General features: G+C 36.0%; 8 protein-coding genes and 1 long non-coding RNA gene across 12 annotated transcripts; 6 read left to right on the forward strand and 3 right to left on the reverse strand.

Annotated features, from left to right (window-relative positions):
* On the forward strand, nucleotides 295–1,497 carry LOC104708475 (zinc finger MYM-type protein 1-like). The gene has a single exon (XM_010425057.1). The coding sequence runs from the start codon at nucleotides 295–297 to the stop codon at nucleotides 1,495–1,497; it is 1,203 nt and encodes a 400-aa protein (XP_010423359.1).
* LOC109132177 lies at nucleotides 4,451–5,907 on the forward strand. The gene is made up of 4 exons (XR_002037419.1): nucleotides 4,451–4,506; nucleotides 4,594–4,812; nucleotides 5,300–5,388; nucleotides 5,499–5,907. It is a non-coding gene; the product is annotated as an uncharacterized LOC109132177 (long non-coding RNA).
* Nucleotides 11,746–13,120, forward strand: LOC104791809. The gene is made up of 3 exons (XM_010517785.2): nucleotides 11,746–11,792; nucleotides 12,068–12,364; nucleotides 12,481–13,120. Exons 1-3 carry the CDS (start codon nucleotides 11,769–11,771, stop codon nucleotides 13,072–13,074), a joined length of 915 nt encoding a protein of 304 aa, XP_010516087.1. The 5' UTR covers nucleotides 11,746–11,768; the 3' UTR covers nucleotides 13,075–13,120.
* Nucleotides 13,609–14,715, forward strand: LOC104708484. The gene has a single exon (XM_010425068.1). It carries the CDS (start codon nucleotides 13,609–13,611, stop codon nucleotides 14,713–14,715), a length of 1,107 nt encoding a protein of 368 aa, XP_010423370.1.
* On the reverse strand, nucleotides 16,114–17,896 carry LOC104791818. Its single transcript, XM_010517797.2, has 2 exons — nucleotides 17,487–17,896; nucleotides 16,114–17,122 (listed from the first exon to the last, which is right to left on the reverse strand). Exons 1-2 carry the CDS (start codon nucleotides 17,793–17,795, stop codon nucleotides 16,313–16,315), a joined length of 1,119 nt encoding a protein of 372 aa, XP_010516099.1. The 5' UTR covers nucleotides 17,796–17,896; the 3' UTR covers nucleotides 16,114–16,312.
* Nucleotides 18,815–20,449, forward strand: LOC104791827 (probable gluconokinase). 3 transcript variants are annotated; one of them, XM_010517807.2, is made up of 5 exons: nucleotides 18,815–19,068; nucleotides 19,447–19,523; nucleotides 19,597–19,645; nucleotides 19,720–19,799; nucleotides 19,894–20,449. In XM_010517807.2, exons 2-5 carry the CDS (start codon nucleotides 19,502–19,504, stop codon nucleotides 20,313–20,315), a joined length of 573 nt encoding a protein of 190 aa, XP_010516109.1. In that variant the 5' UTR covers nucleotides 18,815–19,068; nucleotides 19,447–19,501; the 3' UTR covers nucleotides 20,316–20,449. The 3 variants fall into 3 exon arrangements, with proteins under 3 accessions (XP_010516109.1, XP_010516118.1, XP_010516127.1); XM_010517816.2 differs by lacking the exon at nucleotides 18,815–19,068 and having other exon boundaries at nucleotides 19,728–19,799; XM_010517825.2 differs by lacking the exon at nucleotides 18,815–19,068 and having other exon boundaries at nucleotides 19,597–19,602.
* On the forward strand, nucleotides 20,697–22,914 carry LOC104791845 (WD-40 repeat-containing protein MSI2-like). The gene is made up of 6 exons (XM_010517836.2): nucleotides 20,697–21,132; nucleotides 21,333–21,659; nucleotides 21,751–21,894; nucleotides 22,056–22,180; nucleotides 22,326–22,421; nucleotides 22,517–22,914. Exons 1-6 carry the CDS (start codon nucleotides 20,815–20,817, stop codon nucleotides 22,758–22,760), a joined length of 1,254 nt encoding a protein of 417 aa, XP_010516138.1. The 5' UTR covers nucleotides 20,697–20,814; the 3' UTR covers nucleotides 22,761–22,914.
* On the reverse strand, nucleotides 23,283–25,107 carry LOC104791854 (basic leucine zipper 23). 2 transcript variants are annotated; one of them, XM_010517855.2, is made up of 3 exons: nucleotides 24,853–25,107; nucleotides 23,906–24,681; nucleotides 23,283–23,642 (listed from the first exon to the last, which is right to left on the reverse strand). In XM_010517855.2, exons 2-3 carry the CDS (start codon nucleotides 24,645–24,647, stop codon nucleotides 23,614–23,616), a joined length of 771 nt encoding a protein of 256 aa, XP_010516157.1. In that variant the 5' UTR covers nucleotides 24,648–24,681; nucleotides 24,853–25,107; the 3' UTR covers nucleotides 23,283–23,613. The 2 variants fall into 2 exon arrangements, with proteins under 2 accessions (XP_010516157.1, XP_010516149.1); XM_010517847.2 differs by having other exon boundaries at nucleotides 23,906–24,766; nucleotides 24,853–25,105.
* Nucleotides 25,997–27,370, reverse strand: LOC104791868. Its single transcript, XM_010517865.1, has 3 exons — nucleotides 26,823–27,370; nucleotides 26,378–26,728; nucleotides 25,997–26,298 (listed from the first exon to the last, which is right to left on the reverse strand). Exons 1-3 carry the CDS (start codon nucleotides 27,262–27,264, stop codon nucleotides 26,108–26,110), a joined length of 984 nt encoding a protein of 327 aa, XP_010516167.1. The 5' UTR covers nucleotides 27,265–27,370; the 3' UTR covers nucleotides 25,997–26,107.

Raw genomic sequence — 27,613 nt, forward strand, 5'->3', positions numbered from 1 at the left:
AGTTTTCACAATAATGCATTGAAAATGGCTGATAATTTGATGAGACAAGGTCAATCAATTGTTCATGCTTTTTATAAGCATGATGATGCTGCAAAAAATGAATACAGAATCAGATTGAATGCTTCAATTGATGTTTGTAGATATTTATTACGGCAAGGATTACCTTTTTGAGGTCATGATGAGTCAGTAGAATCAGCTAATAGGGGAAACTTCATAGAGCTTGTGAAATATACTGCAGATCAAAATGAGCTTGTAAGGAAGGTTGTGTTGGAGAATGCTCCCAAAAATAATCAGATGGTGTCTCACAAAATTCAGACTGATCTAGTGCATTGCTTTGCAGAGGAAGTTATTGAATCTATTATTCAAGAAGTTAATCACGATGTATTTTGCTTGTTGGTGGATGAGTCTGCAGATGTTTCTACTAAGGAGCAAGTGGCAGTGGTTTTTCGCTTCGTTGATAAAGATGGGATAGTAAAAGAAAGATTTATTGGTCTTATTCATGTTCAAGATACATCTTCTGCAACTCTGAAATGTGCTGTTGATTCATTGTTTGCAAAGCGGGGGTTGAGTATGAAAAAATTAAGGGGACAAGGTTACGATGGAGCAAGTAACATGAAAGGTGAGTTTAATGGGTTGAGATCTTTGATTTTAAGAGAAAATAGTACTGCATATTATGTATACTGTTTTGCTCACCAGCTTCAATTGGTCGTCGTGGCAGTTGCTAAAAAACATTTTGAAGTTGGTGATTTTTTTGATATGATTTCGGTTTTGTTAAATGTGGTTGGAGCATCTTGTAAGAGGAAAGATATGGTTCGAGAAGACCAACGAAGGATCATCGAAGAAGGAATTAGTCAAGGTGAAATTAAGACAGGAAAGGGACTGAATCAGGAGCTTTCATTTCAAAGACCTGGTAATACTCGATGGGGTTCTCACTACAATACCTTAGTACGATTAGTTGATTTATTCCCTTCTATTGTGAAAGTATTGGAGTATGTCCAGAGCGAAGGGAGTGATGGTGTCAAAAGAAGGCAAGCTAATGGTCTCATCAAATATTTGCACACCTTTGATTTTGTGTTTTACTTACAGTTGATGTTACTTCTTCTCGGGATCACAAATACTCTATCGGTGGCTCTGCAAAGGAAAGATCAAGACATTTTGAATGCTATGTCTCTGGTGAAATCTACCAAGCAACAATTGTACAATCTCAGGGATAATGGATGGGATTCTTTGGTTGAAAAAGTTAATTCTTTTTGTGAGAGTCATAACACTGAGTTGATCATCATGGAAGAAGAATTTGTTGATCCAAAGAAGCCAAGACGGAGAACCAACATGACAAACTTGCATCATTATCAGGTGGAATGTCTTTACACTGTATTGGATATGCAAATTCAAGAGTTTAATGATCGTTTTGACGAGGTAAACACTGAATTGCTTAGTTGCACTGCGTCTTTGAGCCCTTTTGGTTCCTTCCACGAGTTTGACCATCGAAACTTGTGAGGTTATCTGAGTTTTATCCGGAAGATTTTTAGTTCTGTGGAGCGGATATCTCTTGAGCATCAACTTGGTATTTACATTGATAATATCCGTGAAGATAAAAGGTTTGCTAATTTGGAGAGTCTTGGAGATCTTGCACGTGTAATGATGGACACAAAAAAAACATCTTTCGCATCCTCTTGTTTATCGACTTTTGAAGTTGGTTTTGACTTTACCTGTTGCCACTGCTACAGTCGAGAGATGCTTTTCTGCGATGAAAATTGTGAAGACTACCTTGCGAAACCGAATGGGTGATCAGTTTTTAAATGATTGTATGGTTTGTTTTATTGAAAAAGAGCACTTAGATAAAGTGACAAATGAGGTAGTAATAAAAAGATTTCAAGATATGGAAGATCGTAGAATAGTTTTGTAGGACTTCTTCATGTGTTTTTGTTATGACAATTTTTTAATATTTTATTTTTTTGGTTTTGGATTTTTTAATAATAATATTATTATTATATTTTAATTAATTATTTTATTAATTATTTTGTGCCCCATGTTAAATAAGTTTCTGCGTCCGCCACTGCAAATGTCAATTGTCGAGTATTTTAGTATCTTAAATCTGATGTGTTCGGGCCTTTGCTTTGCTCACGCCTCCCATGAGTCTTTGCTTTGCTTTGCTCACGCCTCCCATGAGTCTCGTCGTGATCGGGCCTCTCTATTATTCCTCGTTTTGGATTTCATTCTTATGGGGTTTATATATACGGTTGGACTTTATATGTTAGATTAGCTTCTTGATTATGCTAGAATTTTTGTTTTATAACTTCTATTTAAGCTTAAGTCTATTGTTGGTAGCTTTTGATTATTAAATACACTAGTTTAAAAAAAATTATATAAAGTCTAGAGAGGAAGACTCTCAACCTTAGGGCCTAAAAGCTTGTGTTTTAGCTTGTATAAAGCCTTAGGCCTAAGGTTATCTTCAACGGAAGTTTTAAGCTCAGGTTTTAAGAAAAATTGATCAAAAAAATAAATCAGAAATAGTTAAAATAAATAAGAGGCTCTCTTATTTTGTAACCTGAATAGTGTATAAGAGACTGTGAACGTGTCGCATATCGGTTGGAAGCTCGATTTAATATAATTTTTTTTTCTTTTTGCAGGCCATATTTTTTTTTTCTTCACCTTCTCTCTCGAATCTCTCCGATTTTGCAATCGCAAAAGAGCCGTCTCACAATCGAACGGAAATGGGAGGAGATTGAATCAATTGGGAAAACTCGGTTTAGTTTGAAGCCTCTTCCTTTATCAGTCCCCAAATTTTTTTTTTCCTTGTTATAGTTGTTTCAGTCTATCGTTTTGGTTTCAATAATACTCAGGTAGGAATGTCAAAAAGGATTTTTAAGCCCTGTCCAGCCCTGGCCCTGTATAAACTCAGCCCTTTAAAACCCTGAATGTAAAGAGCCTTGTAAAATTAATATTAAAGGGCTGAACCCTGTCCAGCCCTGGCCCTGTAATTTTCTTTCATTTTATTTTAGAAACTCAAATCTAACAGTTCTAAAAGTAAAAAAAAATCATCAATATCCAAATTTCATGCTATGTAAAACATTTCTAAAAATTCAAAACTCAAATATAGTAAAATTGTAAAATTGTAAAATAAACTCAGTTTTGATTTCCTCGCCAAACATAGTAAAATAAGAATCTCCGCTTCAGATTCTTCCATTTGCCCCTGAATTGATTAAGCTGAACAAAGAGACAATAGCATTACAAACTAGTTTCGGAATCCAAGTGAAAAGATAGAAAACAAAAGATTCTTCATACTTGTTACTAAACAAAATGTCGATATTTCACTCGGGTGAACACTGATAGATACAACTGTTAACAAATTCTTATTATCAGCCAATTTATAGATAGAACAAACAATGCAATACTGCTGTTCTTTTATCTTTCTCATCTACGATAATCTATTTTGACAAGTAGATTAAATACACCAAATACACCATATAAGACACAGTGGGAAAAATCTCACCTCATTTGTGTGGGACTTGTCCTCAACACCAGATTCATTTGCCTGCTTGAAAAAAGAAGATTTAAAAGTATCAGACCATGGGAGGGCTCACCTCACTTGTAATATCCCATAATTTTAAGTCAACCATCTCTATACCACACAAACGTTAATAGTAAAGAGTTAATCAAGAAAGAAATATAATATACTAAAAGACGAACATATAGCACACAGAAGATCCAAGAAAGAAACTTACTTGTCCAAGAGCTCGAACAATACTGAGCTTGCAACAACCCTTTAGTTTTGTTATACTTGCTTGTCCCTGAGACATACTTGCTTGACCTTCTTCATTCATCTCCATCTTCATGTAATCATTTTCAGCATTTAGAGTTGCAATTGTTTCTAATGACTGTAAATTTATACTGCATCAAATTGACAATTATCAATTAGAGCTCAATACAATCAAAATTTGTAAACATAATCACAACCCATAAATACTAAATAGTAAATACAATCAAATTTTGTAAACATAATCACAACCCATAAATACTAAATACAATCAAATTTTGTAAACATAATCAAATTGTCAATTAGAGCTCAAAATCTAAGATCACAAAATTTAAACTGATAAAAGAAAGATAGATTGAATCTTAATTGAACCCAATTAGAGCTTGAAGAGATTGTGAAGCATGAACTTGTGCGACATTGTGTTAGTGAATCAAGGAATCGTCTTTTGTGGCTAGAGAAGAAGAGAAGAACTGAGAAGAACTGAGAAAAAAAAAATTTTGTCGTTTAGAAAAAATGTAACAGGGCCAACTAGAAATTTATTATACTCGGCCCTTTATCAACTCGATTTAATTTTACTTAAAAATACAGGGCCCACGGGTTTATAATTTTGACACGAGCTGGGCCAACCCTGTAAGTTTAAGCCCTTTTTAACATCCCTATACTCATGTATGGCTTCTGATGGCTGTGTTTCAAAGATTGCATATGATGAGCTAGTGAAATTGATGGGTGGAGGAGAGCTACACTCAAGGGTTTTGTTCTTCCTCTTGGATCTTCTTTTATTTACTATCTATTTTTCCTAATTAGATGTGATTTACTTAGTTGCTCTGTTATTTCAGGTTATGGTTGATGCTTTTATGGATGAGGGTGATGTCTCAAGGAGACAAGGACACGCTTGGATTCTTCACTGTGCTAAGGTTTTGTTCTTGCTCTTAACTCTTCTTTTTACTCTCTGTTTTTCCTAATTACATGTGTGGAGAAGGATCCTATAATGGCTCAATGATGGCTTTGACTGATCGTTGTCACTACATACTCTTCTCTTGGACATATTTGTTTAGGTAACGTTACTCAATTGTTTCTTTACTCTCTCCATCTCTTATTTTTTTTGGTCTCTTCTGAATTTTTAACTCAAGCTTTGTATGCCTCTTCTGCTGTGTGTGATTTTCCTAGAGCATAGTTTTTTGTCTGATTAGTCTTACATTATGATGAACATGTCAGTCAAAACAGTTTGCATTGTTTTTTTGTCTGATTAGTCAAAAAATAGGGTGTGAATGTGTTATAAAACACCATATAATGGATTATTAGCAATATCAGAATCTTTTCCTTTGAATTGCTTGTGACATTGAACTTTTCTTTTGGTTGATTAAGTTGTACAGTCCTTTTTCTTCTTTGAATTAGCAGAAACAGTATTCCTTGCACATTATAATATTTGTTTTCATCTTATGTTTGCTGTTTTCCCAAACCAAAAAGAGTTTGAGAGTAGATCATAAATAATATGTTACAATATGTTGTAAATGTAACATTGTCTTTAGTTCCGTTTTGCAGATATTCTCTATGACTTCTGGTCTCCCGCAATGACAGTGAGTTCAGTCTGCATCAGCATTCTCTCTATGCTATCGAGTTCACCCGAAAAGGTTTATATATTTTGAACTCTTCACACTTTGTATTCTGACAAACTGAACATTTTGACCCATTTGACACATTTCTTATCTATGTTGTCTAATTGTCTATTTCTAACTCTCAGCCCGGCTGATAATGATCGATACGTGAAGAACTGCAAGAACGGGAGATCTCCTAAAGAGACAAGGTGGTGGTTGCATGACGACAAGGTTTGATGATGATGACCTACAAGATGTCTACTGAAGAGGTTTATATAATTTCCCAAGACCAATAATACTATATTCTAAGAGCTTGTGTTCAAGCTTTGCAAGAAGAGGAGTTGCAAAAACATGTAGATATCCCTATTGCGTCTTCATCAAATATCGACGTTCTAAGTAAGAACTGTTCCGGAATCTAATTATAAGTTCTCTAGAAAATCTTGTTTTGTCTGTTATTTAAGCTTTTTCTCTCAATCAAAATCCATGTTAACTTGTTATTATGTTGATTGAATTAATTAGTGTATATTAGTTGTTAATCTAATACATAAAATTATATCCGTGTTTTATCATTTTAGTAGATTCTTTTATTATAATTTTCTTGATTTAGATCTGTTGCTATGTATTTGCTTGCTTATTGAAATGTAAAGCTTCAAAATATGTGCCACCTAATTATGTTGTTTTCATAGATCTAAGAGAATGACAAACCAGCATAGATGGGAACAAACTTCAATTCCATTTATACTAGTAAAATTTGCATGAAATTGATTTGGTCTTTCCATCAGCACATAAAAGACCAAACATGAATCAAAAGAAAGTAATATATTATCAATGGAGTTGTATTTGCTAAAGAAAGAAGAAAAAAAGATATAAGAAGTAGATACATGACTATTTGTTAAGCACAATTGCATAGTGTATCCCAGAGTTGCAGGTTTCTAGATGATGTTCTCACTTGATAAATAAACTCTATTTTCAAATGTCTATACTGGTCCTAGCTGTAGTCCATGGCTGGAGCGGGAATGGAGTATTCTGGCACATCTCTTTTGTTACTTGGTCGCTTGTGCGACTAAGTAAGGACATAAGGTGGTGTTCAGGATATGAAATTTTGCGAGGCTGTTGTTAAAGAGGCAAAATTTCCTAAAATAGAAGTTTCTAAAAGAGTAAAGTTTCCAAATGTGGAAAGTTCTAAAAATGGAAAGTTTTATGGGAGTTAGAATTTTCCATTTTTAGTGGTTGTGAGCCTTAGAGAGGCTTGTGTGGCCTTCGTGGCAGACTATTGAGTCTTTTTGTGCCCGTGTGTGACAAACTTTCGAGACATTGTGTGGCATTTGTGGCGGGCTGTTTAGCCAGTGTTGCATGTTTAGGCAGTCCCTCCGGGATGTGTGGTCTTTGTGACGTTCCTTTGGGATGTATGGTCTTTGTGACAGTCCTTCAGGATGAGTGGTATTCGTGATGGTCCTTCGGGACAAGTGGTCTTCGTGACGGTCCTTGGGGACAAGTGGTCTTTGTGATGGTCCTCTTTAGGACATTGTTTGGCCTTGGTAGCGGTCATGTTTAGGACATTTTTTTGGCCTTTGTGGTCCTGTTTAGGACATTTGTTGGCTTTGTGGCGGCCCTTGTGGCATTTTGATGATCCTTGTGTGGTCATGAGGTATTCAGTGAGGGGAGATGTGGTTGGTAGGACATTGTGTTGTTTTACGAGAACCACGGGAAGGAAACCTGCATAGGGATAGTACTCAGATGTGTTCAGAATTGTTTGCTCTAGGGAAAGTTGGTCCCAAACAACTCTTGGGGGACTTTAGTTCTCCTAGTACTGCCATATTCTAAGACTTTGTGGCTTTAGGGTATGGTTAGTATATGGACTTTGGATGACGATCCGGGGGTGCGTTGTAGGGTGGCAACCCGAGATATGAATATTGGACTTCCTAATATATTATGGCATGCGGGCCTAGGCCCGATGAAGAACCAATATTATGGCATGCAGGTTTCAGCCTGATGAGGAGCCAATAAAAACTCAAGGTTCAGGCCTATGAGTAAAGGAAAGTCCAAAAGTCAATAGCAAATAATGCTTGGAACATGAGTTTATAGCCTAGAGGTGACCTTTTCAGATCGGTCGGAGGAGTGCGGGCCGGTTGCACGGGAGTCCTTGGCTGATGGTTGTTCGAGATTCGAGGACGAATCTATATTGGTGGGAGAGATTGTAACATCCGCAAACCGGACTCCCGGTTCAGGAGATTCATCGGTCGATGCACTATGTGCATCGGTCGATGCAAGGTCGGTTTTCACGAATGAGTTTAAGTTAAACGTTACGTTTTGGGGTTAGGGAAAACAGTGGAATCGATTATAAAAGCAGAAACTCGAGGGTTTGGCCATTTCTGGAGAAAAAGAAAGAGAGAAAGAAGTTTTTGAGTGTTCTTGAGGGTTCTTGGCATTTTGAGGCTATTCCTATAGAGATCTGTAGCTGGGATCATTGTAGGAGCTTCATAAGAGTGTAGATCTTCCTGTTTAAGGTCCAAAATCTTCTTAGCAAAGGTGAGTGCATGGTCATGGATTATCTAAGCTTGAGATTTCTCTGATCTGCTTGTCTTATGTGTTATTTGGCTTGTTAGTACATTTTGAGTCGTTTGAGGCCTTGTGAGGCTTGTCTTGTGGTTTGGGATCGAGTTATGTTGATGTATCAATGGAGATCTGGCGAGAAGCTTTGGGGGAAACAATGCTTGGCATGTGCATCAGTCGATTCACTTTGTGTGTCGGTCAATGCAATGCGAGGACAGAGTGGTTGATCTAGGAGCATCGGTCGATGCCATGTGGAGGCATCGGTCGATGCAATTAGGGATTTCGTGCAATGTCGATCATGCGTCGGTCAATTTATGGTGAGTGTCAGTCGATGCAAGTGAACCTTGCGTCGGTCGATGCAAGCTTATGTCGGTCAATGCAACCTCGGTTGGTGTTAGTCAATGCATGGGTTGGTGTCGGTCGATGCAGATGTCTGGTTTGTTGTTTGGTTATTGATTGTATGTTTGATGGTTAGAGATATCTCAATTTCTTGTGTGTATAGCTCAGTAGATGGGTGGATTGCCTCACTGAGTGTTTATAAATACTCACGCATATCATTTGTGTTGTGGTGCAGGTAAAGGCAACGTGTGATCGTGGAATCAAGGCGATGAAGAGGAGAATGTTCTAGTGTCTCGTTTATTGTGGTATAATTTCGGTTAAGTTGTTAGAGATGAGTTATTAGAGCATTGGTAGGTTGCTGATTTAATGTTTTATGTTGCTGTAGTGGGATTATTATTGTTATTGGTTTATTGGATTAATAATTTTTGGTTTAATGGTATCATTTTATCTTATCTGCTGTTGTGTGATTGTGGTTAGGTGGCTAGTGGGTATGAGACCACTAGTGTAGATTATTATTATTATTATTATTATTATTATTATTATTATTATTATTATTATTATTATTATTATTATTATTATTATTATTATTATTATTTTATTATAAATAAAAAACGGGTTAGTCGGTTCAATTTTATTTAAGATCCTACGTTTTTTTTGAATTATTATCTTACAACATCTTTGTTGTGCTTTTGCTTGTGACCCTTATGATGCTCTTTGTGCTTGTGACCAAGATCTTTGTATTCGCCCTTCTTATCGATATATGTAAGACATATTAGCAGATTTAATAGTTTGACTTGATGTCTCAAAAATCTAAGTCAATGAAAATTGATGTTTTAAATGGCTTACAATAAAATTCATAGTTTAAATAGCCTCAATTTAAAAATTTATGGTTTAAATAACTTCAATTTAAAAGTTCATGGCTTAAGTGGCCTCAGTTTAAAAGTTCATGGTTTAAATGGTATTAATTTAAAAATTCATGGTATAATGACATTTTCGCATAATTAAAACTTATCAAACCAACATCGTTTGTCACTAAAAGAAAGTGGTTTGCTCGGATTTAACGTCATATTTTGTTTGGCTTGGTCAACGAAACTTAATTCTTAAAAGAGCTAGTGGATGAAGGTTAATGTTTTAAATGGCCTAAAGCAAAGTTCATGGTTTAAATGGCCAAAATTTGAAAGTTTATGGTTTAAATGACATTTTCCCCAATAATAATATCAATTGTCGTATTTTCGTAGCCTATAAAACTATGAAAATGAAAATGATGTTTATTTAGGAACTGAAAACATAAAAAAACATAAGTTATTATTAATATGTTATTGAGTATTTTATATTATTATAGTTTGAAAATATTACATAACAATTGTATCATAGTAATAAGATCTAGGAGAAAAATCAGTTTTTTAAAATCATATATGTAAATTAAATTATTATTAATTTCTTATATTAATGGAGCCATATTTTACCTGAGAATTTAAAAAAAAAATTATCTTATTATCTTGTATATATATTTTTTTTAATTTCTCTACACGACTCGAGAGCAACGAAATTTATTAATTTGTGGTACTTCTTAACTTATAGAATATTAATTTATGAAGGTTTTACTGTATTCGGTGAAAATATATCTGCTAACTTGTTACAGTAAAAGGAAAGTATAACTATTTTTAATACTTTGAACAAAACTCTAACTAAAATTAGATATTAAAAATTGAACATTAAATAAGATATTAAATGTTTAATTTTTGTTATCTATTCTTTGTTGAATTTGATTTTTATATGTTGATATATTGTTTTTTCGATAAAAATATTTATCGAGTGTAAGCCGTGGATTTTCCTGAAATAATTTTCATTTAATTTATTTTACCTACAATAGTTTTGTAAACAGTGGGAGGTAAGAAGTGACTCGAGAAGATGAAGGGTGATGGTAAGAATAAGAACATCTATCTTCCACCAAAAAAAAAAGGAATAAGAACATCTAGATGAACCATTTCTTTTTTTGGTCTTTGGGTGGTTATTACAATGTGTTTTGAAGTTAATTAAAGGAATTGTCATAAACATTATTATATGTCAGGTTTTGAGAAAGTGACACTCATGAAATTTTTCTAAATAAAAAGTGGCACATTTAGCAAAAGTCCATTTGTTTTGCACCAAAAAGGTACAACTCGACAAGACAATGATTTTTTGGTACCGTAAAAGTTAATTTTTTTTTCTTTTCATTCTCTAAAATGCAATGCAAAGTAGTGATTTTAAAAAGGTAATAGATATCAAAGAAATGTTGAATTGTTAGTTTCTTAAGCGCGAGACAACCAAATATTTTGATATGGAGTTTATGGCAAATGAGAGCATCAATTATGTACCCAAAAAACTTGAAACTTAGGATTAAACAATTAATCTATCAAATAACCGTTTCTTTTGTTTTTCTTAGTGTATATATATATATATATATATATATATATATATATATTTTTTTGGTTTTTAAAATTTATTACTTATGCTTTTCAAAGTGATTCTTGTTGGTCTTTTAATGGTTATAATTAGCATAGAGATCAACATCGTTATCATATCATATAGAGCTTAGATTGCATGCTTAACATTTGGCCTCCATTGGTTTTGGAGACTATTTCATGCTAAATATATCGCTTCCATTGGTTTTCAAAGTCATTTATTGTTTGGTCTTTCTAATGGATATAATTGGCATAGGGATTAACATCAATATCATATAGAGGTTAGCTTAGAATTCAGTAATGTTCGTTTGGTGTGTTAGATGCAGTATCTAGATGCAGATACAGGTTATTGTTTGTTTAGTCATAATTAAGAAATGAACTGAATGCAATATCTGTATTCGTTTTAAAAACTCATCCAAAAAAATTTGAAATTCTGGATGAGATTTTTGTGAGAGTTTGGTTACAGTAAACTCATACAAACATTATAAATGACTAAAATACTCCTAATTTTAATTCCCCTAAATTCTAACATTTACAAACCCTAAATTCTCTCTGCTCGACTCCATCGTATGAGCTCTGTTTCGTTCTCCAACCACAAGACCTCGACTCTATTGTAGAAGCTCCACCATTACTCGAATCCATTGCTTGCAGCTTCGTTTCGATTCTCCACCATAGAAGAAGCTCGCAGCTCTGGTTCCGATTCTCCAGCTCACAGAACTCGTAAGTCTTTTGTTGTTGATGGTTTGATTTTTTTTTTTCAATTCGTGTTGCAGCAGAAGCAAACTGTTGATTTTTTCCACTTGGGTGTTTATGAAACCATGAGATAGAGCTCTTGTTCTTATGAATTTTGCTATCTCTAATTTTTTCCATTTGGGTGTTTATGAAACCATGAGATTTAGCTTAGAGGTTTTGAAGAGATGTGTTATCTATGATATTTTCCATTTGGGTGTTTATGAAACAATGAATTTAGCTTGTGTTCTTAAGAGATTTAGCTTGTGCTCTTAAGAGATTTGCTATCTATGAATGAGGTTTGTGACTTTACTTATTTCAAATGCAGATTGTGTAATCAAAGAGTAAACGATGACATCTGTACCAGGCAGTGATGTAAGTATCCTCTTCTACTTCTCTGCAACTTATGTTTGTGATTTGTGATCCGATTTATGTGTCTTCAGTTGTAGTTAGTATGGTCTTTGTGATTTGTGATTGCTTTATGTGTTTATACTCTACTATGTTTAGCCTTTGCCTTATGTATCTTGTGATGGGTTTGTGATTTGTTTCTGATTTGTGATTGCTTTATGTGTTTATACTCTATCTATGTTTAGCCTTTGCCTTATGTATCTTGTGATGGGTTTGTAATTTGTGATTGATTTGTGGTTTAGAATCTAATATGGAGTGATGAACAAAGCCGTTTTTATCTTGAACTTCGACTTGAAGAGAATCTAAAAGGCAATATAAGAAACCACATAGTGAATGAAGCTGGGAAACAAACGATTACATCCAAGTTCTATGATGCATTTGGTGAGAAGCATAATTGGAAAAAATTTAGGAGCAAGTTTAATACGTGTAAGAAGCAATACACAACTTTCAGGAAATTGACTCATAATAGAACTGGAATGAGCTATTATCCCAATGGGTCCATAGACATGAGTGATGATTGGTGGGATGAGCGTTGTAAGGTATATAGCTTCCTCTTTAGAATTTTTTTTCTTCTTCTGTGGTCTCTAGTTCTTCTTCTGTGGTCTCTAGTTTATCTTCGGAGGATGATGAAACTTAAGTATAATTTTTATTTTAGGAGTGGCCTGGAGCTAGAAAGATAAAGGATAAACCAGTACCAAACACTGATTTAATGGAAAAAATGTTTGGGTCAGTTCATATAACTGGAGCTGAGGGTTGGAGTGCTCAACAGGGTGAAAACCATTTAGACAACAACATGATGTTAAATGACGATGAGGCTGCTGAATCAAGACAAGAACATGATGCTCCCGCAGCTTCCAATGCTCCTGCAGCTTCCAATGCTCCTGCAGCTTCCAATGCTCCTGCAGCTTCCAATGTACCAAAGTATCCTCGAAAAAGACGTGCAGGACAAGCTGTGGAAGGACAAGCAGTGGCAGATGTGATAAGGGATAGTATTCAATCACGTGATGAGATACTTACCTACAAGAATCAACTCATGGAGAGTCACCCTGACTATAGTTGTAGTCAGCTTAGGGCTATGAGGGTTTTAAATTCTCTGTCTAGTATAAGAATGTGGTCTCCATTGTTCAAAGCAGCTATGAAACATCTCAAGGAAGACGCTACCAACCGTCAAACGTTCATAAGCTTTGAAGATGATGAGAACAAAGTTCTTTACTTGGAGTTTGAGACTGGTGAAAGCAGAGACTGGTGAAAGCAGAGACTGGTGAAACATAATCTGTAGTTTTTTTTTTTTTAGTTTGGTGTGTAGAGAATCTGTAGTTTGGTGTGTTTGGTGTGTATGACTTTGATAAGAACATAATCTGTCTTATTACTTATATGCTCATTCTCTTCTTCTCTCGTTTGGCTCGTTGTTCTCTCTATCTCATAAACTTTGTTCTCTCTACTCTGTTCTCTCTATCTAATAATGTTTGGTGTGTTTGGTGTTTTATCGATAAGAACTTTGTTCTCTCTATCTCATAAACTTTGTTCTCTCGTTTGGCTCGTTGTTCTCTCTACTTCTTATTACTTATATGCTCATTCTCTTCTTCTCTCGTTTGGCTCGTTGTTCTCTTCTTATTACATAAACTTTGTTTGTTTTGTTATCAACCATCAGTTTCTTTTGCTTTTATTGCAGGATACATTTAGACCATCATTTGAGGATGATGACCTCGACTTGATATTAGAGGAAGAAGAACATATGTATTCTGCAATACAAGAAGTTTATGGAGTTAATACTAATAGAGAGATGCAAAGGACAGATCGAGGTGGAGGTTGGCGTCGGGTGCAACGGTTTATGCATGAGTCTGAGAAACAGTGTTTTGATATCCTCCGAATGAATCAAGGTACATTTCTGAGTTTATGTCAGGTGCTATCACAGAAATATAAACTTGAAGAATCATGCCATGTCTATCTTGAAGAGAGTGTAGCAATGTTTATTGAAATGGTGGCACAAGATGTAACAGTCCGGGTCTTAGCTGAACGATATCAGCATTCTTTGGATACAGTAAAAAGAAAGCTAGATGATGTTTTAGCGGTTCTGTTGAAGCTTGCAGCAGATATAGTGAAGCCATCCAGAGGTGAGTTTGCAAAACCTAGTCCTAAACTAGTAAAAGATAGTAGGTATTGGCCTTTTTTTGAAAACTGCATTGGTGCTTTGGATGACACTCATATATCTGTTCGCCCTCCATCTAATAGTGCGGAAGCATATAGAGGTAGAAAATCTGAACCAACAATGAATGTTCTAGCGATCTGTAACTTTAGCATGAGATTTATATTTGCTTATGTTGGAGTTCCTGGTAGAGCACATGACACTAAGGTTTTAACACATTGTGCTACTCATGAACCTTCCTTCCCTCATCCACCAAATGGCAAGTACTATCTAGTAGACTCAGGTTACCCAACTAGAACCGGTTATCTAGGGCCTCATTGTAAAGCTAGGTATCATCGTGATCTGTTTGCAAGGGGAGGACCACCTACTAGCACTAGAGAGCTGTTTAACCGTAGACATTCTAGTTTGCGTTCTATGATAGAGAGAACATTTGGTGTTTGGAAAGCAAAGTGGAGGATTTTAGATAGGAAACATCCTAAGTATGAGCTGAAAAAGTGGATAAAGATTGTGACAGCAACTATGGCACTTCACAACTTTATTCGAGATTCACACTTTGAAGACCGTGACTTTGCTTATTGGGAGATGGTAGATTATTATGAGAATCATGGTGACCAAGCTGTAGAAAATGAAGAAGAAGGTAACATTGAACATACTCCATACATTCCAACTGGTGATAGAGCAATGGAGACTCTCCATGATGTTATAACTGAAAAGATAGGAAGAGGACGTCAACTTCCGTATTAGCATCACAACAGTTTCACAAAATACTATGGTACGACACTCCTTTCATTGATTCTTGTGTTTGTTTTGATTCTTCCGTATTACCATCAATTAGACTTTTGTTGATTGTTTTTATGGCTTTGTTTGGTCAATATTGGAGAGTTTTTTATGACACTAGTACTTGATATTGTTCACGTACCATGGTAAAGATGTGAATGTCTAATTGATGGCTTATGATGAGTTCTGATTGTTGCAGGGGAACCATGACACTCTTGTCTCAAGGAGGAGGATGTCTAATTGATGGCTTATGATGAGTTGTGATTGTTGCAGGGGAACCATGGCACATTGAGAGAAGTGGACACTTATTTTTCAAATTGATAGCACACTCATATTGTTGTGTTTGTTCAATTTGATGGACCACTTTTGAATTTGTTATCTTCTAAACATAAAACATATTTTGAACAAATTCATGTTTTAGAAAATTACAATAAGGTTTTGGTGGATCCTATTAAAGTTATTAAAGTTATTTTTGGTGTTATTTTAGAAACAAAATACATGCTTAATGTGTTTTGTGTTATTTTAGAAAATACATGTTTAATGTTAATTGATATAACCAAAATATTTTTTATAGTGTATTTTTAAATCATAAAAGATGATTTCATTTTTAAATATTTATTAGATGTTTATTTAAATTTTATAAAAAAATTATTTAACTATAAACATAACCAAAATCACTAAACCACAAAATGAAGGGTATTTTGGTCATTTTCATGTATTGTATCTAGATATCTATACCAGATTACAAAACAAACATAGTTTGTTCTAGATACAATTTCTGGATGAATTAAACCAAAAACACAAACAAACAATATCTGAATGCTGCATCTAGATACTGCGTCCAGATACTAAATCCAAATATTGCGTCTAGATCACAAAACGAACAGCACCTTCATGCTTAACATTTGGCTTCCATTCGTTTTGGAGACTCTTTTGGGAAAACTAATATACGCCTCATTACCAAGCCTGACCAAAAAATCCTTATTTTGATATATTTTGGTCAATTAAGTGCAAAGGCTTTATTTTGATTCATTGTACGATTTGTTTCTTACCTTCGGCCTTTTAGGCCGTTATTTGTAAGCCTAGAAATATCGAGTGAACGTTTAGTTGTTTTTCATTTTAAGTGTGTAGTCTTTGAATCCTGGTCGCATTCGAGTTCTTAGTTTTGATGTGTTTGAATTAGCCTGAAGATTCAAGTTGGTTTAATCGTGTGTTGTTTTAGGATTCAACAGCAAATATATCCATCCCCAATTCTACCTTCATACATGATTCATCACATGCTTAAATCTTTGCTTTCATTGATCAAAACTTAGGTGGATTCCCAGGTTTAATTTACATCAAAAACCATCTGTGATGAACGTTAAGGGAGTACAAAAGCTACTTTATTTTTATAAGACATTCATGTTTTACATTCGTTCAGTCAAAATCTTAGAAGGATAATGATATAAAAATAAAAAAAAACGAAGAAGATTCTTAAGCAAGATGCAAATTTGGTTGGTACAGGCAAAAAAATCTTATATTTATCCTCTAGAGCTACTACAAATAGTGGAAAACGTTTTGTCTCTCAATACAGGCTGAATCCAAAGAACTGGCTGACAATAATTGCCAATCCAAGTCCGATGGCCACAAGAGAAGATGCCCACGTTAGTTTCTCTGTGATCCTAGGAACCTTCTCTTTCAACGCTTCGCTACATGACCCGATAAACACAGTGTAGCTTCCCATCGCAATCACCGTCCCAATCAAGAACATAATGAGAAATGACGCACCGGCTAACCGAGAAGGAAGAGCAAGCGCAGGTAATACCATCATCAGAGCGTCCGGTTGCAGGCCGTGAACAATCCCAGTCGCAAATGTCGCCAACCCTATCTTTTTCTTCTTTGAGCTTTTCTCATCCGTTTCCCCATTCTCCAAGGTAACAACACATGGTTCCGGGATCTCAGAAGCTTCTTTGATTCCTATAGCACCAATCACGAGGAGAGTCAAGCCCACGACTCTTGTACCCCAAGTTCTTATGACTTCGATGTGAAGCCTATCTTTTAGAAGCAGAAACATTAAACCAAAGATGAGTTGACCAGCGTCGTGACCACATCCCCAGAGGGCTCCAACTGCAGCACTCTCCATTCTCGTTCGTCCAATCGAAAGTGGAGCCAAAGCAGCAAGGTGATCAGGTCCAGACAACGTGTGTAAGCAACCAGCAAAGAAACCAGTCCAGGCACTTGTCAATACCTCAGTCCGGAGGAGTTTACCACCAACAGCACTACCAGTAGATTTAGTAGCCGTTTGAAAGCTAGCAAAAGCAGGCGGCACAAGAACAGGGTTAAGCAAAAGCGCAGCCACAGCAGGCACTAATATAACTGTTCCAGCGGATATAGTCTGCAGCAAAGACACAGATTTGCATAACAGAGCATTGAGCTATCTGAGAAGTTAAGTAAACAAAGAAAATCCCTTACACCATAACATTCCACAAAGCACACTGCTCTCAAGTCAGTCTCAACATATAAGTCACAGAACCAAAAAGCATACTGAATAAACTACTTAACAAATCTAATGATCCTATCAACGAGATGTAATCGGAGATCTCTGATCAAGGAGATAGATAAAGCTATTCAAATTCCTCAGCAATGCAGCTATAAAATCCCTAAACTACACTAGTACTCAATCCAATAGCTCTTATCAATTTCTTCTGACCCCACAACGTAATTGCAGAAGATTTCATAATCAAGGATATGTAATTTACCTTGCGCTGCTCAAAACTCCTCACGATTCGTTCGATGAATCCTGGATTAGGTTTCGACTCATCGGGTTTAGGAGACGGAAACAAGGAATCTCTAGTCTGATACAGTCCTGGAGATGTATCCGGAGATGGATTGTGGCGGAAGAAACAGGAAATGGAGCTGACTCGGCGTGACTCGGGACGGCGCGAGGAGGCAAAGGTGAGACTCGGGGAATCGAGTCTGTGGAGGCGAGGGAGGAAGGGAGATGCTCTTGATTGAGAGTTGGAGAGAGTAAGTGAGGAAGAAGACGGTGGTTGTAGAAGCCTATCCATGGCGTCTCCTTCTCTTTCGGAGAGGCTAAAGAGTTTTTTTCTAAGAAGTTGAAAAAGAAAAGGAAAGAGAGAGTGAGGGACACTGTGCCATCTCTTTCTCAATCGGTGAAGATAAACTTTTTAAATATATATATATATATATATATATATATTTGTTGTTGTTTCGTTTGTAAATCAATAATACAAAGAAAATAAAAGGAATAAACTAATAAAATCATATATAATAAATATTATTAAAATATATTTTGTTTGTCTTCTTCTCTATTCCTCTTTAATTTAATTAAGAGAATAATATATTGTTAAATAATTCTTATAATTGACAAACGAACGGTGTAATGTATTCAAATAATATTTTTTTTTGTGGATATTTTAGATACATTACACATTTCTTAAAGTCAATATCTAAATAATCCAAATAACCTAATAGGAACCGAATCTGACTCCAACCCGAAATTATATGAACACTTGTGGATTTTATATTAATAAATTCGAAAAACCTAACCCTAAATTACCTGAATCTGAATTCAATCGGAATACCCAAATATCCAGCATAGAGATAGTGGTTAATAAAAGATAGATGATTGGTGTTGGTGTTGAATTAAGGGTAAAATAGTATATATTATAAATTATATAGTGTGTATGATATTTATATGGTTAGAGTAATTAGATAATTAATTATTGTTTTTTGTTTGTTTTTTTGTTATCCGTACCAATTTCCCAAAAAACTATATTATGTTGATTTTACCATATATTTACACATCTTTATCAAAAGAAATTACAGTATTTTATTATTACTTTTTATACCCGTCCGATTCGACACTAAATTTATATCGAATATATAATTTTTAAATTTCTTACTTGATACTGATAGAAGTTTATTTTAGTAGAATTTTAAAATTTAAATTGACAAATTAATGTATTTTGTAAATAAAAGATTTATCAATTACATTCAACAAAAAAGATTTATTAATATTTTAATGATTATTTTCCATCTTTGGTTCTATTCCATCTCTCTCTCTCTCCAAAGTTTTCGTCTTTCTTCCTCTCACGTCTCATCAGCCATCGCCCCTAAATAATTTTTCTTTTAATATAATGAATCTCTCAGATATTTTTGTTTTCTTTCAACTTCAATCCAAATTTTACATTGCAATTTCGAGTTTCTATACATCAACCTACCGAGTTTTGTGAATTTCGTCTTTTATCAAGAAGACTCCAATTGCTCCACCCTTGGTCTTGTCACTTGTGGAGTAAAGAAACAAACAAAAAAATCACAGTAAGTCTTCGATTTTTTTTTTCTAATGTTTGAATTTCATCCATTAACGAACGATCATTCAATTCATAAAGTTTTAAGAGAATTCCAAATTATGCTTAGAAGTTTCATATTACTTCTTCAATTGCAGTAAGAAAATGTGATCCGTAGTAGTTTTGATCTCAATTTCAAAAATTTAGGTTAATCATGTCAGTGAGATAGAAGATTGAACAATCTTGTTTATAAGCTTTGAGCTAAGATTGAAATGTTTTTAGCTTTGCAAATGATTGAAATTAGGATCTACTTTAAGCAGGATCATTTATATATCTTAGTTCTATGTTGAAGAATTATAAGCTAAGAATGAGAGTTAAATAGAATATGTTTGTTTTTTCTTGCTCACAGATTGTTTTCTTCAAGAATCACCAAAACCAGTTTTAATCAGAGACAACAGAGAGGCATGTCAGGTGTTGGCAATGAAGGTAAGCTTCAACATGTTCTTATTGTCAAACACTTTGATCCGTTTTGTCTCTGATTCTTGTTAGTCATATATAGTGACAGGTAAAGTCATTGTGATTATGGGTGTAAGCGGAGCAGGGAAATCGTAAGTTGTTCTTTTTTTTTTTCATTTCTCTTCTTTGAAGAAAGATGTTTATCGTTATTGTTTCACTTTGTTAGCACCATAGGTACGATGTTAGGAAAAGCTCTATCTTGTGACTTTCTTGATGCCGATGATTTTCACTCTTTGTCAAACAGAGGTAACAAAATTCGTTACATTTTGACGAATCCAAGTTTGGGAAAATGCATGTTTTTAAACCACTAACTGAAAAGCTCATTTTTCTACTACTATAGATAAGATGCGCCAAGGCATTGCTCTTTCAGACGAAGATCGAATGCCGTGGCTTGTCAAAATACAAGAGAGTTTGCGAAAACGTTTACTAAATGGAGAAACCGTTGTTCTCGCGTGTTCGGCATTGAGAAGACAGTATAGAGAGATCTTGAGAGGTTCTGATCCCGATTACAAACCAGGAAGCTATACGAGTTCCAAGGTTAAGTTTGTATTATTGGAAGGTAACGCAGAGGTGATCGCTGCTCGGTTACAGAAGAGAGCTTCTGAAGGAGAACATTTCATGCCTCTCACTCTTCTTCAGTCTCAGTTTGATCTGCTTCAAGCTGATGAATGTGAAAAGATATTCAAAATCAGTGTTGTTCTAACCCCTGAAGTTATAGTCAACTCAATTCTTGAAATGGTTACTAATTCTTCGAACCCCTGAGAGTTGAGAGAAGACTTTACCCAAATTAAAAAAAAAAACAAAACCTATTAGTCTATTAATCTTTATTCATCTTTTGTATTCAACATATACAATAATTAAAACTTACTTTCATGATTAAAATGGATTTTTTAAAATGTAAAATGTTTCATTTCCATCTTCTCCATTTTCTATCTTCTGTAATTTGTTTAGATATGAGTAATTTTTATATTTCACCGAAATGGAAACTTTATCTGAGTAACAAAAGGGTAGATAACTTAAGAGTGGGCTTTGAGGCCCATAAACTCAAGACTACATGCATGCTGGTTCCCCAACATTGAAACGGCAAAGCGTGCGTTTGTATAAAAGCAAAACAACATCACTGCATTTTTTTTTTCACCGCCGAGGTTTTGTTGCCCTTGCTCATCTCTGTATCTTTTTGGCGGGAAAATCGAGCAGAAAAAAAACCCTCGAGGACAGAGATCAGAGATTGCGAGCGAGAGATTGAGAGGCGAGAGAGATAATGGCGGATGAAGGTAAAGAGGAGACGGGAATGGATCAAGTGGAGGAAGATTTCTCTGTCTGGAAGAAGAACACACCATTTCTCTACGATCTTTTGATCTCTCACCCACTCGAATGGCCATCTCTCACCGTCCATTGGGTTCCATCGCCTCCGATTCCTTACGCGGCGGACCCTTACTTCGGCGTCCACAAGCTTATACTGGGAACTCATACTTCCGGTGGTTCTCAAGATTTCCTCATGGTCGCCGACGTCGTTACTCCGACACCAAACGGTGAGCCTGGGTTGCGCGGCGCTAATCAGGATCCTGTAATCCCTAAGGTATTTGATTCCTTTCTTTTTTTTGGCGTTCTTCTTAGCTCCAGTTCTATGCCCACCACGTGTTCGATAAAAGTACTAGCTGAATGTGTTAGAAATGAAACTGATGAGATTTATGAGTTTTAGTTTTGTTTTTTTCTTCGATGCATAGTTTTTGTATACCAATAGACTCATGTTTTGTTAATTCTCCCGATTTGTTTCAGGTGGAGATAAGGCAAAGAATACGTGTTGATGGAGAAGTGAACAGAGCGCGGTGCATGCCTCAAAAGCCTACGCTTGTGGGTGCAAAGACAAGTGGGTGTGAGGTGTTTCTGTTTGATTACGCCAAACATGCTGCTGAAAAGCCACAAACGAGTGAGTGTGATCCTGATCTGAGGCTAATGGGACATGACAAGGAAGGGTATGGATTGTCTTGGAGTCCTTTCAAGGAAGGTTATCTTCTGAGTGGTTCACAGGATAAAAAGATCTGTCTTTGGGATGTTTCAGCTGCGCCGCAAGATAAGGTTTTGAATGCAATGTTTGTGTATGAGGTAAGTGGAACAATACAGTTGGTATATTGTCTCTTTTTTTTCTCCAGAAGATTAGGTTTGCTGTATCTTTACTCCCTTGGTTTTGTTCTAGGGACATGAAAGTGCTATTGCAGATGTATCATGGCACAGGAAGAATGAGAACCTTTTTGGGTCTGCCGGTGAGGATGGTCGATTGATAATATGGGACACACGGACTAACCAAATGCAACACCAAGTGAAAGTTCATGAAAAGGAGGTAAGAACCACTCCCCTATATCTCTGCACATATCAAACAATGTTAAATTAGTTGAAATGTTTGACATCGCAAGCCTGCATGTTATGTTTGTATTGTATGGTTAACCGGAAATCATTGACTAAAAGCTACACATTCGGTATGACCATACTTGTGTTTCTCAGGTGAACTATCTGTCTTTCAATCCATTCAATGAATGGATTTTAGCCACAGCTTCCTCAGATTCTACTGTTGCCTTGTTTGACCTCCGCAAGCTGAATGCACCATTGCATGTCTTGAGCAGCCACGAGTATGTTCCTTAACATTTTCTCATATCCTCTTCTGCGCCATGTATAAATTGTGTTAGAACTAAATATTGATGCCTTTGCACTGAGTAAGTGTAAAGGGCTGTTTGCTGGAAAACCCACCATTTTAATGAAAGACTTCGATTACAGGGGAGAGGTTTTCCAAGTGGAGTGGGATCCTAACCATGAGACAGTACTCGCATCTTCTGGGGAGGACAGAAGGCTGATGGTCTGGGACCTGAACAGGTATGTTACATCATATCCTTTGCAGGGCTTAGAACTATGAGTTTTTAATCTGAGATTGTTCAATGTTGAGTAAGGTTTCTTTTTGGGGTTTACAGGGTTGGAGAAGAGCAGCTTGAGATAGAGTTGGATGCAGAAGATGGTCCACCAGAGTTACTCTTCTCTCACGGAGGCCACAAGGCTAAGATATCAGACTTTGCTTGGAACGAAAAGGAGCCTTGGGTCCTTGCTAGTGTAGCCGAAGACAACAGTCTTCAGGTCTGGCAGATGGCGGAAAGCATCTATCGTGACGAAGAGGATGCTGAGGCCGACATCAACGAAGATATTACACACCAGTCATGAAAAATTGAAAACTAAGAAATGATTTGGTCTCTGCAGTACTTAAGTCAGATTGTGCTTTAGCTAGTTTCGAAAAACAAGCTTTGTGTCTGTAGTACTAACATGAATCAGTTCTGTTTGTTAATGTAAACCATGTTTGGATTTTGTTGGTTTCGTATTATTCCTGTCACAAAATCAAAATTTCTGGCTAAAAAATGAATTCTTTATTCAAAATTTGTTGGGTAAGCAATCTTGGGATTGCATCTCTCAAGCATAATTTAGTACGATTAGTAACTTGATTGCATCTCGACGATTAAAAGGTAGTCAGAACTGCATGTGCTCATAGACATGATTAATCATAAGCATGGCAAGAGGATGCTTAAGCAAGTTGAGTTACTGTGTTACTACAGAACCTGGTTAAGATAAACAACAAGATACAAGAATCATTCCTTTCTTGCTCTTTTACGTATATTACTGTTCAGAGACTCTTGGAACATCAAATCCCATACCAACTCCTAAGTTGCAAGAGACTCTACCAGTCGAACGAAAACAATCAAGTTACTAATCGTCGAGACGGATTCTCATAACTTTTTAATCCAACGCCAACATCTTTAAAGAGAACCACAAAACAGAAGCTACTAAAAGTACAAAACTAAATAGCAAACTCGAATTGAATATTAACAAGTCTTATTTCTAGCTTCAACGAGCTCAACGAAGAAATGCAATAACATAAGGAAAAACCAAGAGATTAAAAAATAGGATAATAGCACAAACGGCCTTGAAGGAAGCTGGTGATGCAGTTGTTACTCTACTTACTTATTGGAAGAAAATTAACTGCCAATATGAAAATGATTGATAGCCCACGATCGATGATACTTCAAACTGCTTTCGCTGCACGAGACCCACCTGTTGCAAAAGCAAGGGCCAATGAGTTCATAAACTAAATATAGGCAAACCACAAGTTCAAACAAAAACGATGAAGGAACCTAATAAAATGACAAAATTCCAGAAAAAGTAAAGAGAACACAACAGACTGGTGTCTAAGGCAAGAATCAACCAATATCAGGCTACGTAAAGAATTGAAGACATGGAGGTAACTACTACATAAAGATATAAGCTGAAATGTGACAGCCTCTAGGAAAGAGATTCAAAAGAACAAGAATTTTCACCTTTTCTCTTACTAGCGCTGGATCCATTGACAGTGAATGTTCCAACTCCATTACTACAGAGAGGGATCTCCTTGCCAGCTAAATTCTGATTAGCCAAGCATTGTAGTTGGTCAAACTCACAACCATTTAGCCCTTGCTCATTCATCGACGCACCTTCTCCATTGTTCTCATTTTGAAGGCAGTACATGTTGTCAACATCACATTGCATATTGCAAGGATGCATCATGTAAGAGAAAGGCACATTCGCAACCGCAGGTTTTTGATAAGGAAACGAACCAATCTCTCCGTCAATTCTCCCTCTTATATCCACAAGCAAACACTTGAGCCTCGTAACCTCAGCTTCCAATGCAGCTTGACCTTGCAACCTCTTCATCAGCTGATTATTAACAGCCGTAAGCCTCCTAACCTCATCTTCCAAGGAAGCAGCTTTAGCCTTCTTCTTCTCCCTATACTTTCTAACCGCTTCTCGATTCCCCAAAGGTCTCTTCTTCCCTGAAGATTCAGATGTATCATCAGTAGAGACTTTGTCCTCGCTCTGCGAAGGTAGAATCTTGGTGTGCACATGGAGACATGTGTGTGTATGAGTGTTGTTCTCTGGTCCCGAAGGGTTACAAGTGTGAGTATGAGTACAAGCGTGAGAATCCCTCAAAAGCTCATCGAAGAAGGAATCCATTGAACAGCTACTAGGCAGTAATTCACCAACCATGTTCGAATTCGAAAACTCAAGCTCCCCATCGTCCATTACTAGCAAAAGATGTAACCTTTGACTCTATTGACTGAACCCTAACCAAAAAGTATGAGTCTTTGTGCTCGAAACCAAACAATAGAACCAATTTTGAGCTTTCTGATCAAGTAAATTACCTAATTACACAATTCAAGATCAGAATAAGTCAAACATGAATCTCTAATCATTGGCTGATACTCAATTGAATGAAAAAAAATCGTACCTTGAAAACGGATGAGCAAGAAGATGAATGCGAACTTGGAATTGAGAAATTTAAGGGAGAAACGGCGAGAAGGGTTTATTATAGAGAGAATTTAGGAAAAAGGGAAAACCCTAAAAACGAAGAGGTGCAATGGACATTGATGGTTGAAGAGTAAGAGTATTATTACTAACAGATGGCATCATTTCCATGGCGGAAAGACATGGAGATGCACCAAAAGGGATTTTTCGAATTGCAGAAAATTCGTCTTTTCTTTTTTCTTTTTGTCCTAATTAATTTCGTATAAAAACTTTGGTTAATTAATTAATTAAAAAAAAATTGACATCTTTTTTTTTTTCAGTTTGTAGGTTCTCTAAATTTTAACCTTTTCTGCCAAAATTTAGACCAGAACATTAAAAAAGAGAGGATATATATATATATATATATATATATATATTAACTCGAATATAACATTTAAAAGTAGTTTTTTGTCAATTAAAATTTTGTTTTGTAATGCTATTTCTATTTTATACCCATTAAAAAGTTTATTTGAATCAACATTCTAGTTAGTGAGGTCCAGAAATGACTTGCTAAAATTTCACACAAAATTTGTTAAATTCTTCTTTTCTTGAGTTTTTTTACATTTTTTTTTTTTTCTTTTAGACCATTAAATCTTCACAACTAAAATTAATATTTAGTTACCTTGCCTCTTTCAAATCACCATCCACTATTTTTTTTTTTTCGCTTACTTGCCTTACCTCTTGAAAATTTATCTTAACATGAGTGATGTAAACTAGTGATCGTGAAAGAAGAACCTTTGTCAAAATTAGCAATAAGATTTGATTCTTGATCTGTGTTTTCTGGTTAATGGGAAATTATATTATACCATAGTATTCCATTAAATCCAATATGCTCTCTGTTTTCTAGTCTTTGCTTAGTTGTACATCCCACTTGATTTTTGGTTGTTGTTCATCAAGCTACGACACGTGGTCACGTTGCATCAGTATGATTCGATGGAATATTTTGCTTCCTGGACGAACGCCAAGACTCGTCATGACCGCCTCACCTTTAGTGATTTTGTTTTTTCTACACCTTCTATCAAAGTTTGGTTGAAATCTTCTAAAAAAATTCATAGACGATAAAATTGATAATCGTAATTAGAATGGTGTATATGTAATAGATTAACATAAATTTGATGGAAACAAGTTTTTTACATCAGAGCTGAATAGAATCATGTAGAGATCATTAGCACAATTTAACAAGAGATAAAGAAAAGTCTCTAAAACACAGCTTCTACAAGCATGTGTTTCTTTTTAGACCCAAATCCAACAATGTGGTTTAGATAAACTCTTCCTTCCTTAACTGTAGCTGACGAGGCTAACCTATGAACCATACCGCTGCTGAACCAACCCGTCACAGAAGCTGTCTTCCACCCATCTAAACTCTCCACCAGTTTAGAAGACGGACTACCTGAAACCACACTCACATTCATTGGCATTGGCTTTTAAAAAAAAAAACAGAACTTCACAAAAGATGTCTTAACTTTTACCTGCAACAACAATCTTAGTTGGAGACAACAACTCAAGCCCATCTCCAAACCTCAATGTACCACCAGAAACATCAATTACACTAACTTGATTCCCATCCGTTAAGTCGATTTTGTACAAGTAACCAGAGAAAGTGTGGATAACAATAAGGAACCCGTCCGGATGATAAACAATACCGTTAAGGGCAACAAAGTTATTGTACCATCCAGGTGGAGTAAACAGAGGACTTGTAATCGTATACAGAACCTCCCCATTAACATCAACCTTCCAAATTTTACTACCTACTGCATCAGTCACATAAGCATTGCCTTCTTCATCAACAGCTACATCGTCTGCAAACGTTTTCTCTTTACCTACATAACATCCACATAAGCTATATTCTCAAACCTATTCAAGAAACTGTCGACGGCTCACCACACTAGAGGAAGAAGAAGGCTTTTTACTTACCATCACCATGGCAGCTGAGTTCAGCTAAGAAGAGACGGCGCCACGTCGACAAATCATACGCAGCTAAAGCGCTGTAACGGTTACCAAGCAAGTCTGAGACGGCGACTAGGAGACGGTTTCTGACGCGGTCTATAGAGATTCCTAGGGAAGCGTTACCGGCGAGGTCAACGTCTTTGACTAAAGTGACTTCTTCAAGAACGTCGTCGTCGGAATCTTTAATAACAATCTCGCCGATTCCACCTCCGTCCATGAAGGAGACGAGGAACCTCCGACCAACGTCGTCCCATTTGGCGCACTCGCGGAAGTAGCCGGAGCTATGGTAAGAGAAGACGTGAGTCGAAGGAACGGCTAGCTCTAAGGAAATGAGGTAAGATATGGGAACGGCGGAGATTAGGAGGAAGAACGCGACGGAGCATCGACCGGAGCAAAACGACGGCGACATTTTTTTTTTTTCTTGAAATTGGAGAAAAGATGGTTAAAGCCTTTAAGGGAGAGAGAGAAATAAATTGGGTACGACGAAGGCCAAAAGTTAAAAGGATGAAAAAAAAGAAGTTGGTGAGCGAACGTTAAAAATTTGGTGAAGCAGACGTAGGACTAAGAACTAGTATTGGTGGCCCGTTTAATGTTTTGTTGGGCCCATAAAGTGTACTTAAACCAGTTTTAATGCATATAGTAGTGGGAGCTTTAAAACGTGTTTGTTTATTTGCATATGTTTTGTTCGATTTTTTTTGTTCTAAACTACGTTCTGTGCTGATTAAATAATATTTTAAATTTCTCCTTTAAGATATATA

Source organism: Camelina sativa, chromosome 1, assembly GCF_000633955.1.
Source record: "Camelina sativa cultivar DH55 chromosome 1, Cs, whole genome shotgun sequence".
Classification (NCBI taxonomy): Eukaryota; Viridiplantae; Streptophyta; class Magnoliopsida; order Brassicales; family Brassicaceae; genus Camelina; species Camelina sativa.